The following is a 15,238-nucleotide window of genomic DNA, read 5'->3' as shown; positions in this document are numbered from 1 at the left end:
ATGCTGCAAATCAACAGGACTGACACAGAAACAAACCCAGTTCTCCCTCGCCCTGGGGTTCATCAGCAGATCACTAGGGATGCCGGCTACTTTACAGCTGAATTGCAAGGACAGCCAGCAGCTCAAGCGATGCACTCTACGAACCCAGCCCAAGGGCTCTCAGCTGCTCCCCCACCCCTCAAACCAATTCACCCCAGTACCTCGCTGATGAGCGTCCTGCACCCCTTGGAATCCAGACCCAGGGGCAGCAGGCACCCTCCTCCCCACCCCTCAGCAGTTAGCACCTCACCCTCCCTTCTCTCCAGGTCCATTTGCTCCCCAGCCGTCCTGAGGAGCAGTCACCTCCCCCACTACCCTCTGCCAGGCTAACCCCCTACAAATTGTGTCGGGCCCAGGACATCCTCCAGCCCAGGGATGTCCCCCGCTGTGCTCTGTGGGTCATGCATCCAAAGCAGGGAATTTTGCTGGGGCCAGGCAGGCTGCGACCTACCACAGGCGCATCCAGGCGCTTCCTTCTCTGGGACGCTGGGGCCAGGTTTTATTTTCTCTCCCCTCCATTGTTTTAGAGCTTTTAGGATTTTCGTTTGAAAAAATGACCATAGCAGAGCCGCTAAGGGGCCAGCGGCTGCCTGTCACCGCACCTGCCGGGCAGGGAGAGGGGTCAGCCGGGCAGCCCCTGGGGATGGGGAGAAGGCCAGGCCTTGGCTGCGTGCGGTGGTCTGGCTAGCACTGGAGGTGGCCGGGCTGTTAGCAGCTGGCCCTCGCTGTCTGCACGGGAGGAGAGAGCTGCTGTGAACGGCACTGGTTCCCCTGATTCTTGGCCTGCAGGCCGCTGGCGGCTGCTTGGCCCCAGGGCAGGGGTGCTGAGTCGGGCAGGGCCGGGGCGGGTGTGCTAACCCGCTCCTCTCCTGCTCAGAGCGGGGCCTGGGGCTTTGCATGTGGGCAGCTCCAGCCCCTCAGGCAGCCTGGAGGACATTTGCAGCTGCTTTCCCCCAAGTACCCTTTGCTCCAGCCCCTCAGGCCTGGCAGAGGGGCTGGGGGAGTCCCGGGCTATCCCATCCCCCCAGGACCTGGCTGGAAACAGAGAGGGGTTCTCCCCTGGAGAGCAGAAGAGGGAAATCACCCTCGGTGCAGCCTTCTTTCCTAACTTTCTGTTCGCTTTTTTGACTGATGCTGCACACTGAGCGGATGTTTTCAGAGATGTGTCCACAATGACCCCAAGATTTCTTTCCTGAGTGGTAACAGCTAATTTAGACCTCAGCATTTTCTGTGTAGAGTTGGGATTATGTTTTCCAACGTGCACTACTTTGCATTTCATCTGCCATTTTGTCGCCCAGTTTTGTGAGATTCCTTTGTAACTCTTCGCGGTCTGCTTTGGATTTAAGTATCCGGAGTAATTTTGTATCATCTGCAATTTTTTTCCCTTACTGTTTACCCCTTTTCCCAGATCATTTGTTGAATAAGATTGGTCTCAGTACAGATCCCTGGGGGACACCACTATTTACCTCTCTCCACCATGAAAACTGACCATTTATTCCTACCTCTGTCTCCTGTCTTTTAACTTACTTTGCTTAAGAGCCTTTAGTGAGGGACCCTATCAAAGGCTTTCTGAAAGTCTAAGAGCACTATAGCCCCTGGTCCCCCTTGCTCCGCTGATTGACCCCCTCAAAGAATTCTAGTAGATTGGTGATGCGTGATTTCCCTTTACAAAAGGAGGAGGAAGAGGGTAAGAATGGCAGGAGTGGGCAGGAAGCTGACTGAGTGGGTGACAGGCTCAGAGGCATGGGGAGTAGTGTGGGGGAGCTGGAACTTTCTGGGGGAGGGGACCCTGGGGGACCTGAGGGAGGGGATCTGAGAGATCTGGGGCCTGTACTGAGCCCACCCCACATTCTGTCCTTGCCACCTCCCTTCCTGGTCCAGCCCAGCAGGGATGCAGTGAGTAGGGAGGCTGCTGATTCAGCAGCCAAACGGATGGAGAGCAGGTTCAGGGCTATGCCTGCTGCCCAGTGAGAGGGCAGAGGTCCCTGCTGGGCTCGGGGGCGGTGTGGTAGGGTTGCCTGGTGACAGTGACCTACAAGATCCCAGAGTCTCGGAGCCCTGTGTCTTCAGAGGATGAGGGACCAGCCCCACAGTCAGAGCTGCTGGCTGAGGGGCTGGCTACATCTAGGGAGCACCCAGCGAGCCGCTGGTTGGTTTCCTTGACGTCCGCCTGGGCCTGTCTTGACGGGGCGGGCAGGGCCAGCCCCTCGACGGTGTACATTATCCAAATCCACAGCGGGCACTAACGTGACAATTGACCCCGCCCAAGAATTCAGCCTAGTGCTCAGCAGTGTCCTGCAGGGAGCAAAGCAAAGCCAAGAGGCCATTTCTGTAAACGGCCTCACCCAGCGGCCTCCCCCCTGGTCTGTCTCCCCCAAGCACGCCATCCTGAGAGCCTCTGTCACCCCCTTCTGCCCTGCTCCCCCTTCGGGAAAGGCAAACCGGCTCCCTCCTCTCGAGGGAGACTCAGTGGGGACAGGGAGGACAAAGAAGGAATTTTTACCTAGGTCATTTTGGCAGGGACCTTGGGGGAAGGACCTTTCCCAGGGCCGCCCGGGGGGGGGGGCAAGTGGGGCAATTTGCCCCAGGCCCTGGGCCACGCAGGGGCCCCCAGGAGAGTTTTTCCGGGGCCCTGGAGCGGGGTCCTTCACTCGCTCCGGAAAACTCTCACGGGGCCCGGGTTCCCGGAGCTTCTTCGCTCCAGGTCTTCGGCAGCGGGGGGTCCTGCTCCGGGGCGGAAGGACCCCTGGCCGTCAAATTACTGCCGAAGTGGGACCCACCGCCGAAGTGCAGCCCGGTCTTCGGCGGTAATTCGGCGGCGGGGGGGTCCTTCCGTTCCGGGACCCGCCGCCGAAGGGCCCCGAAGACCCGCAGTGGGGACCCCCCGCCGCCGAATTACCACCGAAAACCGGGCTGCACTTCTGCGGCGGGTCCCGCTTCGGTGGTAATTCAGCGGCGGGGGGGGCCCCCGCCGCGGGTCTTCGGGGCCCTTCGGCGGCAGGTCCCAGAGTGGAAGGACCCCCCACCGCCGAAGACCCCAGGCCCCCGGAATCCTCTGGGCGGCCCTGCCAGGGCCTGGAGAGCGGGGTCACCTGCTGGGATCATCTGGGTATATCTCACCCAACCGATTCGCTGCCATTATAGGGGGCCTTGGGCGGTTCCTTGGTCCATCCTGTTCTCGGTTTGGGGCACACTGCAGTGAGGACTGAAATGCTTTAGTCTAGTCCAAGTCACTGGGCTCAGTAAGGCTGTGCCAGGACGCGCTGTCTCTCTCAGCTCTTATAATTAATGCTCACAAGCCAATGTAATTCCCCAGACCTTACAGCTGGCTTTGCCCTTCGCAATATCACCCCAGCGGAGATTCCCATGTGACTCGGTGACTAGGGCTGGGAATTTGAGCCGGCATTATAAACACTGACTGTCTGCCCTGCACGTAGGAACGCACAGGCAGGTACGAGGTGTTTTATCGCTTTGATTCTTCTCTTTGGCACTTGGGGACAATTTAGACAAGTTTCTAGCAAGGCAACATGTTTCAGTTCCGTTCCAGGTCACCCTTCAGTGTTTTAATTATAAAATGTCATTGTTTGACGTTTGTAATGAGGAGCTGGTTTGGGGTTAGAATCTACCTACCTGCCACCATATCTATCTATCTATCCCCATACACCCCCTCTATCTATCTATCTATCTATCTATCTATCTATCTATCGCCATCCACCCCCTCTACCTATCTATCCCCATACATCCCCTCTATCTATCTATCTATCTATCTATCTATCTATCTATCTATCTATCTATCTATCTATCGCCATCCACCCCCTCTACCTATCTATCCCCATACATCCCCTCTATCTATCTATCTATCTATCTATCTATCTATCTATCTATCTATCGCCATCCACCCCCTCTATCTATCTATCTATCCCCATACACCCCCTCTATCTATCTATCTATCCCCATCCACCCCCTCTATCTATCTATCTATCTATCTATCTATCTATCTATCTATCTATCTATCTATCTATCTATCTATCAAATTAACAATGAATGTTAAGATCCATGAACGAGGGAATGGATAGCTCTATGGATAACAAAACAAGAATATCTAGAATCAGAATGATTTTTTGGTAAGGGATATAAAACCTCATGGTTCAGGTCTTCAATCAGTGTCTTACTATTAGGGATTAGCCTGAGACCTTCATGGGCAGGGGAGGGAAAGAATCTTATCCCACATCTGTTGAGCGTTTGTTGCACTTGCCTTTGGAGTATCAGCTGTTGGCCACTGTCAGAGACAGGAGACTGATGGAACACGGGTCTGACCTGGTCTGACAATTTCTAGGTTCATTCTGATTCTAAGAGGTTATGCTGCCAAGCACAACCAAGCAAGGATGAAATTATTGTGACTAAGGGCTCTCGATCTTCACGCTTCTGGGTATATGCTGGTTTCCGGCGGAGTCCAGGAAGAAATCCTGCTCCTCTCCTGTGGTGCAGCACTGCGCAATTCCACACTTTAGCTGGGCTGGGATGCACTGCTCACGCATCTCACAGCTGTCAGGAAGAAGTGAGCGCGAGGGGAGAGACGCGTACTATCTCCTCCATCCCCCTTCCAGTGTTCCAGCACTGGAATAATCAGCACTGGCACAGGATCAGGGATGAGCTAGACCACTGGGCTGTGGCAGTGCATTTGTGTCTGTGTTTCTTAGTGGACATCTGAAAATTAACCTAGCCTATGCCTCAGTTTCACACATATTCACCCAGATCAGAACCAGTGACCTCCTTGAGGCACAGAAGGGCATTGACAGGTAGGGGAGCTGAGCCTCTCACAGGGTTTTCCAGCCTGGGTACCAAAAGTCAAGACCCCAAAATCCATATTTTGGCACTGAAATAAGTAGCCTGATCTTCAGAGCTGCTGCTATTGAGAAGTCAGCGGGAGCTGCTCAGCCTGCCCTGGACATCAAGCTGCCTTAAGCTTGGGGCACAGCCGGGTTGGAGTTTTTTCAGAAGTGGTGCAGGAGTAAATTGATTAATTCCATTGTCCATCCCAAGTGAGCCAATGCAGTCACAGGCCCTGAGGTCAAACAATGCCACTTTGCCATTCTTATACGTCCAGACCAAAGGGTGAGTGCAGAGCGCGAGAAGCTCCAGAACACATGTCCTGGACGTACCACAAGCGGTTGTTCTGGCTCTCCCCAAAAGTGTTGGAACGGCACTCTGGAGTGATCCAGCATGCCTTGAGTGCTGGTCCAGGCGCAATAATTAACTCCTTGTATGGTAATGGCTGGTAAACGCTGACTTTTTAATAACAACTGCAGTTAAACCAGGCAAATCTGTCTCTCTCTGTGGAGAAATAGAGCTTAGAGGCTCATGGAGGAAACAGGAGGTTGGTACATGTTCACACCAGACATTTTAATCTCCCACAGTCTGTATAGGAATGTATATGGTGTCCTCACCATAGACTCTGATCAGCTCCCAGCTACTAATGGATGTTTGCTTGCCCACCTCTGTGAAGTAAATCAGGATTCTTAGCTCCACTTTCACATGGGAAACTGGGGCACAGACAGATTAAGTGACTTGCTCACATTCATACAGGAAACCTGTGGAAGAGATGGGAACTGAACCCAGATCTTTTGTGTTCCAGCCAATGCCTTGATTGCAAAACGATCTGTTTTCCCCAGCAAGAGAAAAAGACTCTGACTCTTTATCCTGCTCTGTTGCATCTAACTGGAGCTTTAAATGTATATTTCTCCATTACTATTTCAGGAAAGGGAGATTTGAACCCAAATGGGACAGAGTCCATAGCACAGCATGTCAGCAGCAGATGGTACCAACCTCAGCAGCACCTCAGTGTTCCTCCTAACAGGCATACCGGGACTGGAGCATGTACACCACTGGTTTGCTGCTCCTTTATCTTTCATGTACGCTATTGCAATTTTGGGAAACGGCACCATCCTGTTTGTTATAAAAGCAGATCGATGGCTCCACCAGCCCATGTACTATTTCCTTTCTATGCTGGCCTCCACGGACCTGGGTCTGACTCTATCCACGCTGCCGACGGTGCTGCATGTGCTTTGGTTCAACTCCCGAGAAATCAGCTTCAGCGCCTGCCTCCTCCAGATGATCTGCATCCACTCATTTTCCTTCATGGAGTCCTTGGTGCTTCTGGCCATGGCGTTTGACCGCTACGTGGCCATTTGCAACCCTCTGAGATACACCTCCATCCTGACCAGCCCCAGGATTGCTAAAATAGGACTGATGATTGTCTGTAGATGTACGTTGGTGCTGGTCCCATTAATCTGTTTTCTTACACTTCTGCCATTCTGCAGGTCTCGTGTGCTCTCCTATTCCTACTGCTTGCATCAGGATGTAATACGACTGGCATGCTCAGATACCACCTTCAATAGTATCTATGGCTTAACTCTAATCCTGCTCATAGTGGTACTAGACCCATTGCTGATTATCCTGTCTTATGTTATGATCATTCAGATGGTCTTAAGCATCACGTCCAAGGAAGAGCGCATCAAGGTCCTGAACACCTGCGTCTCCCACATCTGCGCCGTCTTGATCTTCTACATCCCCATGGTTGGCTTGTCGATCATTCGCAGGTTTGGGGAAAATGCCGCCCCCATCATTCACGTTCTCATGGCCAACATCTATCTTTTTGTGCCCCCGGTGCTCAACCCTGTCATCTACAGCATGAAAACCAAACAGATTAAGGAAGGGATCCAAAGGATCTTGTGTCAAAAAAAGGCCTGACCTGGGCATGGCCAGTGGCTTAGGTGTTATTCCAGGATATGTGTCCTAAGTCTTCACAGAATGGTGAGACTGGGTGATAGATAGATAGATAGATAGATAGATAGATAGATAGATAGATAGATAGATAGATAGATAGATAGATAGATAGATAGATAGGAATATAAGATCGGCCATACTGGGTCAAACCACAGGTCCATCTAGCCCACAATCCTGTCATCTGACAGTGGCCAATGCCAGGTGCCCCAGGAGGAATGAACAGAACAGGTAACCATCAAGTGATCCATCCCCTGTCGCCCAGTCCCAGCTTCTGGCAAACAGAGGCTAGAGACACCATCCTGCCCATCCTGGCTAATAACCATTGATGGACCTAGCCTCCATGAACTTATCTAATTCGTTTTGAACCCTGAGTCGTGGCCTTCACAACTTCTTCTGGCAAAGAGTGCCACAGATTGACTGTGCGTTGTGTGAAGAAATACTTCCTTTTTTTGTTTGTTTGTTTGTTTTAAACCTGCTGCCAGTTAATTTCATTGGGTGAGCCTTAGTTCCAGTCTTATGAGAAGGAGTAAATAACACTTCCTTATTGACTTTCTCCACACCAGTCATGATTGTATAGACCTCTATCATATCCCCCATAGTCATCTCTTTTCCAAGCTGAAAAGTCCCAGTCTTATTAATCTCTCTTCATATGGAAGCTGTTCCATACCCCTCGTCATTTTTGTTGCCCTTTTTTAACCTTTTCCAGTTCCAATATATCTTATGATCTGTCTTAAGATAGACAGATAGATAGATAGATAGATAGATAGATAGATAGATGGAGTGGATGGGGTTAGATAGAGAAGGGGGAAGGAGATAGATAGATAGATAGAGTGTATGGGGGGAGAGAGAGAGATAGATCTAAGAGAACTTCCTCTGTATGGTAGCAAGTATTCATCCTTATACAGCCCCTTGATTTTTATGCTTCACGTGACTGATTAAAAACCAGAGCTGTGGCTTAAAATATTGAGTGCTATTTCCCTCAGCTACTGACTTCAGTTTCCAGGCACTCGCAGGATTATGCGGCAGAGGGCAAGGCACAGGGCAGGCAGTTTCGGAGCAGGTGTGTAGCAATTGCTGCCGCCACACACTCTCCTCCTCCTTTGTGCAGGCATAACGCCCCCAGGAGCCCCTGTCTCTCTCCCCTGCCCCCCAGCTCTGGGTGGCTCACAGAGCGATAGCCGAGCCCGGAAACCCTGCGTGGGTTGCAGAGATTGGCAGGGCTGTGGCTCCCGATAAGGAGCGGAGGGAAAGGCAAGTCAAGCCCGCGGCCCTGCTCCTTAGCCAGGAACGGGGACGGCAGCTTGGTTAGTTTGTGTTAACAAACCACACCAGGCACCGTTAAGGCATTTGAAAGTCCCAGCTCATCTGTGGGTCTCACCCTGACCATAAATGTGATTTCTTGCCCCTGGCTTCCTGGCACAACGTCTTGCTTGTTTAATTATTAAACATTTGTTGGATTTTTTAAAACCAGTTGCTTCTGGGAGCCGCTTGAGGTAAGCACCACCTGGAGCCTGCATCCCTGCCCCCCTCCCGTGCCCCAACCCCTGCCTCAGACCTGATCCCCCTCCAACCCTCCGAATTCCTCAGTCCAAGGCCAGAGCACCCTCCTGCACCCCAAGCCCCTCATCCCCAGCCCCACCCCAGAGCCCACACCCCCAGCCGGAGCCCTCATCCCCTCCCTTCCCCACATCCCAACCCCCTGCCCACCTTTGCTGTAGTGCCTAGGCCATGGACCAGGCCCATCCTGTGCTAGGTGCTGTACAAACAGAACAGAAAGGCTCTGGTGCATTTCCCCTTCCCTGAAAAGCCTCAGCAGTGAAAGGTGAAGAACAGGGACCTTGCTGGCTGCATCCTTGCGCTTGGGGCTAGCTGCAGCCCAGAGATCTGTGCACAGCTGAGGAGCCAGGTCGGTGGAACAGCTTTTGGCAGGAGCCAGCAAGAGCATGGATGTCACTCAGGTGGGACCGGGAGGTCAGTTCTCTTATTCCAAGGTGCAGCCCCAGTGCTGTGGGAGATGGGGAAGGCAGGAGGCTCCATCACTCAGATACAGAGGGGTCCCTGTTTGTACTGTGTGAGGCTCTGCTGCTTCCAACCATGTTTTCTTGGTTTCAGCCCAGGCTGATTCTTGTCTCTGCATCTTGCTTTGAGTTTAGATGTTGAATAAGCTCAAACCAAAACCACCAAGTTTCCCCTGGACCCAGCCTCGTAGAAGTGTCACATAAATGTCCGAGCTGGGGCACAAAATCTTCTCACCCACTTTCGCACAATGATACATCAAAATGAGCAAACTAAGTATACTTTACTCCCCGCTCAATAACCAATTACTCAGCCCTGGTGAGAGAGGAAGGCTCTTGTAGTTAATTAGCCACCAGAACTGTAGTGTGCAGATCATTTTGCTGTGTATTAGGAAACCATTATCTCACATCATTGGGATCAATTCTGAACATGCCCCATCCATTAGGCCTTGTCTTCAGGGAAGGGCAGGGACGGTTGCTTTCTACATGTGTTTACAACATGTAAAGGAGAGGAGAGGCTGAGGGAACTGGGGTTGTTTAGTCTGCAGAAGAGAAGAGTGAGGGGGGATTTGATAGCTGCTTTCAACTATCTGAAGTGGGGTTCCAAAGAGAATGGAGCTAGGTTGTTCTCAGTGGTGGCAGATGACAGAATAAGGAGCAATGATCTTAAGTTGCAGTGGGGGAGGTCTAGGTTGGTTATTAGGAAACACTATTTCACTAGGAGGGTGGTGAAGCACTGGAATGGGTTCCCTAGGGAGGTGGTGGAATCTCCATCCTTAGAGGTTTTTAATGCCCAGCTTGACAAAGCCCTGGCTGGGATGATTTAGTTGGGGTTGGTCCTGCTTTGAGCAGGGAGTTGGACTAGATGCCTCCTGAGGTCTCTTCCTACCCTAATCTTCTATGATTCTATGATTCTATGAACACCGAGCATGATGGGTTCTGACCAGATGTGGTACTACAAGAAGAAGAATAATAAACTGATATTCTTCCTGCGTGAACAAAATACTATAGGAGCATTTCCCCCTTTCTTTCCTGCATGGTTTTAAGGATGAAAATGGAATATAACCCCCGCACACGCATTTCCTCATTAAACCCAAGATAACGATTTCTCCTTATGAGTTTCTCCTGTACCTGCAGCTTGTAAAACTGTGGGAGAGAACCTCATCATTCACCCGTGCGCCTGTTCTGATCGGTGCACTCACCGCAGGACTCCTGTGGAAATTGACTCCTTTGTCACCTCAACCGTGAGGAATGGCGTGGTGGGACCTGCCCAAGTGGTTCGCTCCCAGCCTCCCACGGAGGGTGCCTTTATACTGCAGGCATATGAAACCCCATTGGGGTGACAGGGTTGCATGGGGCTTTCTGCTGGTCTGGTGTGTAACAGGAAATAACTGGCTTGAAGCTCTAGAGGCCGGACGTTCACCAGTGACTATAACGGTGTCTGGATTGGCACCAGAGTAGCTCAGATCAGGATCTGTCTCTGTGCAATAGATGTGGGCTGGACTGAACACGCCCTGTTCGAGGAAGAGGCAGTTCATTGCACCGGGAGTGCTGGAGCCAGCCCTCCTGCCCCACCTACCCACAGTGACTCCGCTGCTCCTGTGGGTCAGTCCTGCGCTGGAGAGCCCACCACGAGGTGGCAGAGAGTGGACAGGGCTCCAGGCCTGCTCAGTTCTTGGTCACCTTCTGCAAATCCTGCCGACACAGCGGTGTGCCTCGTCCCGCAGCGGACATAGCGTTGTAATCGCTTTGAGATGAACAGGCCTCGGGGGGTAACACTCACCACGGGCGCACAGACGCCGTGGCTCACTAGGTTAACCATGATCCCCTCAGGGTCCCCTTGCCGTCCCCACCGACCGGCTCCTCCTTGGGCTGTCAGGGGGCGTCTCTTGGATCCCTAGGCAGGGGATTGACTTGGCCACATGAGCTACCTGTCCTGGGGCTGCGATCGCTTTTGCCACCTGGGGAGGTGAGTTGAAGGAGGCCCATTACCTCTTAAAGGGCCAGTCTACCTATGTGTTGTCTTCCTATTCCACGTGAGTACAGTGCCTAACGCAGCGGGCTTCTGACCCCGACTGGGGTCTGCCACCTCTCACGTGCGTGCCCGGACCACAGGGCTATGGGGGATCTGATGTGGGCACCCACAGGCTCTCCTCTTGAAACTGTTCCACCTGAATTCAGTAATTGAATATTAACTGGACCGGAGACCGAGTTAGAATGATGCCACCTCCCGGTGGTTGGGGCATTCACCTGAGAGGTGGCAGATCCCCAGTAAAATCCCTTCTCCCCGTCAAGAAGAGAGAGGATAAAACTTGGGGGAGTTCTCCTGAAAGCTGACTGAGTGCTGGAACCACTGGGCTAACGGTTGTAAGGGAAGGTGCCTCCCCCTCTCCCTGGCAGCCTCGGGACACACCCACCAGATGGACTTAGAATCGCACCGGCACTTCCCCGTTCACAGATTGTGCCAGGAGTTAGGTGCCTGGGCGCCCAGAGAGAGGCAGCAGCAGGCCTGTACTGAGGCAGAAACATGGGCACCGAGGAACTTGCCATGCAAACACTGAGTGAGTTTGGGCACCGACTGGGACAGGCCGCAGCCAGAGGCGCATTTTGGGAACCACAATGGCACATCAAAATGGGACTCAGGTGCCTACGTCTGGGGGTTAGGCACAAAGGACCCCCCGCTTTGGAAATTAATAATAAATAATAATAATGAATAGCAGCCTCATGGCAGGAAAGCAACCCTGCCGAGGGACGGGCGCAGGTCCATTCTGTGTTGCTGTAGCCGTGTGGGTCACAGGACATTAGAGACACAAGGTGGGGGAGGGGATATCTTTCACTGGATCAGCTTCTGCTGGTGAGCGAGACCAGTATGTGCATAACTTTAGCATCCCATATAAGCCAAGTGCTCCTGTGTTTCCTGAACGGAGCTGGGTTTAAACCTGAGCTTAAGCATTTTCCGAAATCAGGGCTCACAGTCATCCTAATTCTGTCCCATTTGCTGTATCGCCTGCCAGGCTGTTTGCTTTTCAGCCTGCATCCTGTGTCTTTTGTCCTCCAGGGGTCCCCCCCAGCCTCAGACCCCCAGCTGGCCTCTGGTTCCCAGTGACAGCCAGGCCAGAGCCCCTGCCTGGGCTGTAGAGATTGCCAGGGCTGTTACGCAGGATAAGGAGTGTCGGGGAAGGCCAGGCAAGCCCCACGCCCTGGGCTGGACCCATGCCGGGGGCTGCCGAGTTGTTCAGTTTGTATGAAGAAAGCGGAGCTGGTTAAGGCATTGGACTGTCACAGCTCGTGTTTGGGGCCCAGCAAGAGCTTCCATTTCGTGCAGCTCCCTGCTTTTTTCTGGTACCTTGTGCCTCGGTTATTCGCCGCTAGCTTGTTTGTTGGGGGTGATTGAACCATCTTGAAAAATTATCATGCTTTCTATTTTGTCTTGCCATAGTGCCCGAGAGCCCCAGCCCTGGGCCAGGCCCTCACGGTGCTAGGAGCTGCACAAACCCAGAACAGAAAGCTGGTTTCTGCCATAAGAACATAACATAAGAACATAAGAACATAAGAACGGCCGTACCAGGTCAGACCAAAGGTCCATCTAGCCCAGTATCCTGTCTACCGACAGTGGCCAATGCCAGGTGCCCCAGAGGGAGTGAACCTAACAGGCAATGATCAAGTGATCTCTCTCCTGCCATCCATCTCCATCCTCTGACGAACAGAGGCTGGGGACACCATTCTTACCATTCTGACAAACTGACAGGCTAAGCATAGGACGAGAGACAACAGATGGCTACAGATGGATGGGGGAGTGCAAAGAAACCATGAGACAATATTGGTCAGCGAGATGGCCTATAAACCTGCTGTACGTCTGCAGTAGGTTGTTCCATGCAATGAAATCAGGAAGGATTTTTGCATTTTTAAATGGTTTATGTTTACAAGGGTCCCGCTGCAATTTTATGGTACACGGTGTCCTGACATTTTATTCACGTTCTGCTCCTGGGCAGTCACCCTGGTGCTGTCATGTAGTGCAGCACATGGCGCGATCAGCATATCACAAGAGTCGGCGGCTGGAAGAAAAAGCCAGGCAAATTCAAATTAGAAATGGGGGCGTGGGGGGGAGGGAGACGTGAGCGCAGCCTAACATGATCCGTGAATCGTCCACGGACATCCGACTCCCACTGGGCCCTGGCTGTTCTTATGTTAGCAGTGATACGATTCTAGTAGCCGCTAAAGGCTCCAGCTCAGATCAGGGCCCCATTGTGTAGACTCTGCAGAGACAGTCCCTGGCCAAAAGGGCTTAGAGTGACTATTATCCCCATTGTACAGAAGGGAAACTGAGGCACGGGCAGGGGAAATGACTTGCCCGGAGGTCTGTGGCAGAGCTAGGAACTGAACCCAGGTGTCCTGCATTACTCCAGCAGTCCCGTAACCAGACCGTCAGCCTCCTGCTCAGCAGGCAGTCCCCTAACTCTTTGCACTTACGCACGCTTTTGTAACTGGGCCGTCACTGCCTCGTGTCTCGGTGAGCCACTCCGCAGAACAGAGCCAGCGCCTGCCTCACAAAGGTGCTGCGACTGGAGAGGTTCAGTCCAGCCCTGTCTGTGAAGGGCTTTGAGATCTCCAGATGAAAGGGGAGGAGGCTGGGTGAAAGGCATGAGTGTAAAGCTGCCCCAGGGTGCTTTACTTCAGTGCTTCCCGCTACGACAGTGGTAGGCGGAGATCGGGGCTGACCCAAAGCCATGGAAGTCACTGGGAGCCTTGTCCCTGGCTTCTGGGAGCTCTGGCTCAGACCTCGGCTAAGGTCTGAATAAAGTGCAGAACGGGGGCCCCGTTTCCATGGCAGTCAATGGCAGAACGCTCACTAACTCCGCGGGGACCCAGCTCTCCGCCAGCAGCCAGGCAGGTGCAGTGCCTGGGGGGTTCAGGTGCTCAGCTCTGATCCTCAAGTGTGGCTTTGGGTCTCCCTTCATCTTACACTAAAAGGCTCCCTCTGGTTCCCTCAGCCACACAACGGGGGCCCGCTCCGAAGGCAGCTGGCTCCAGACTCCCAGCGTGAGACGTGTGCGGATTACTGGGAACTCGACTATCCTGTACCAGGAGATTGCTTCTCAATCCATTGGCAGATCATCTAGTCTGACCTCCTGCTCCTCACAGGCCACAGCACCTCCCCCACCTGCTCCTGTAAGAGACCCCAACCCTTCTGGCTTTAAAACCGATAAGTGTATGAGACTGGCTAGCCACGCAGCCATGTCCTGGGGCCCCCTGCCACTGGCTCATCGGGCTGCTGGGTTCAGACACATCAGCACCCAAGGGAGGGATGGGCCAGCATCGTAGCCAGCTGCCTTCGGAGTGGGGTTTTGGGCAGCTGGACTGGCGGGGTGGCCAGACCTTCAGGTACCCACAGCCACCAGGATGCCTGATGGGCTGGGCAAGGCAGATTCCGGTCCCTCCTGCTGCTGAGGTACCATGTGGGGCTGACGGGTTATCGCCCTGCAGATGTTCAGGGGCTGGCGCTGTCCTGTGGAAAGCTGCTCTCGAAGCCGGTAAAAAGTCCAGCCCAGCCTCTGCCAGACCATGGTCTGGGGAGAAATAAACAGGCCCAAGTTGAAGTTAAAAGACCTGGGCACAAGGAGTCATCAAGGCTGCTGGTAAAGTCCTGGATTGACACGACAACGAGTGGCAAGAGTCTAGAATGGGGAGTTAATGTTCCGGGCTGAAATCAGTGACAGGTGATTGGGGACTGTCCATGGGGGGAGGGGGCTGCCCCTTCTTGGGCTTTGGTTCTCGGGGGGCAGCGAGTGGGAGTCAGAGGGATGCATGAACTGGAAGAGACAAACATTCCCAGCACAGCTGCTGCCACCACCCCAGTCTCCTGGGACCCTGGCTGTATCGTGCTGATCCTGAGAGACGTCCTTTCAGGGACTGGGCCAGAGAGGGGTTTGAAATGTGGTTTCATTCTGGTGCAGAACAAAAGTGAGACCTTTAGAAAGTGACCCCCAGCGGTCAGGGCTCTCACCTGGCGAATGGGAGACTCAGCTTCAAATCCCTTCCCTGGATCAGGGACTGCAAAGGGGAAAAGGGCTTTTGCTACACTCAGAACTTTTCTTAATACTTTATATTTCAAGGGCTTTAGCTGATTCCTTGGTGTCTGTCTGTCCTTGACAGAAGGCTTCGAGGATTTGTAATGGTGGCTGTTACACTCCGCTGCGCTGAACTGTTGAATGATGAAATATAAACAAGGGCTTTGTTAACATTTTATCCCTTCGGGGGCCCAGACCGTCCCCTTCTCAGTCCAGCAGGGCTGCCCTGTGCAGACCCGGCACACGCTCAGCACTGGAACCTAAATCGGAAGAGGCCCCTGGTATTTGCATGCATAGGTAGATACCATGCCTGAGAACAGGACAGTCGAA

At 53.0% G+C, this 15,238-nt stretch overlaps 1 protein-coding gene across 1 annotated transcript; it reads left to right on the top strand.

Moving 5' to 3' along the window:
• The first annotated feature begins 5,841 nt into the window (after positions 1 to 5,841).
• LOC123374557 (olfactory receptor 51G2-like) lies at positions 5,842 to 6,789 on the top strand. Its single transcript, XM_045024630.1, has one exon. The coding sequence runs from the start codon at positions 5,842 to 5,844 to the stop codon at positions 6,787 to 6,789; it is 948 nt and encodes a 315-aa protein (XP_044880565.1).
• The last annotated feature ends 8,449 nt before the right edge of the window (positions 6,790 to 15,238 follow it).

This window comes from Mauremys mutica, chromosome 1, assembly GCF_020497125.1.
Source record: "Mauremys mutica isolate MM-2020 ecotype Southern chromosome 1, ASM2049712v1, whole genome shotgun sequence".
In the NCBI taxonomy this organism is placed as follows: Eukaryota; Metazoa; Chordata; order Testudines; family Geoemydidae; genus Mauremys; species Mauremys mutica.
This window is presented reverse-complemented; position numbering and strand designations above follow the sequence as displayed.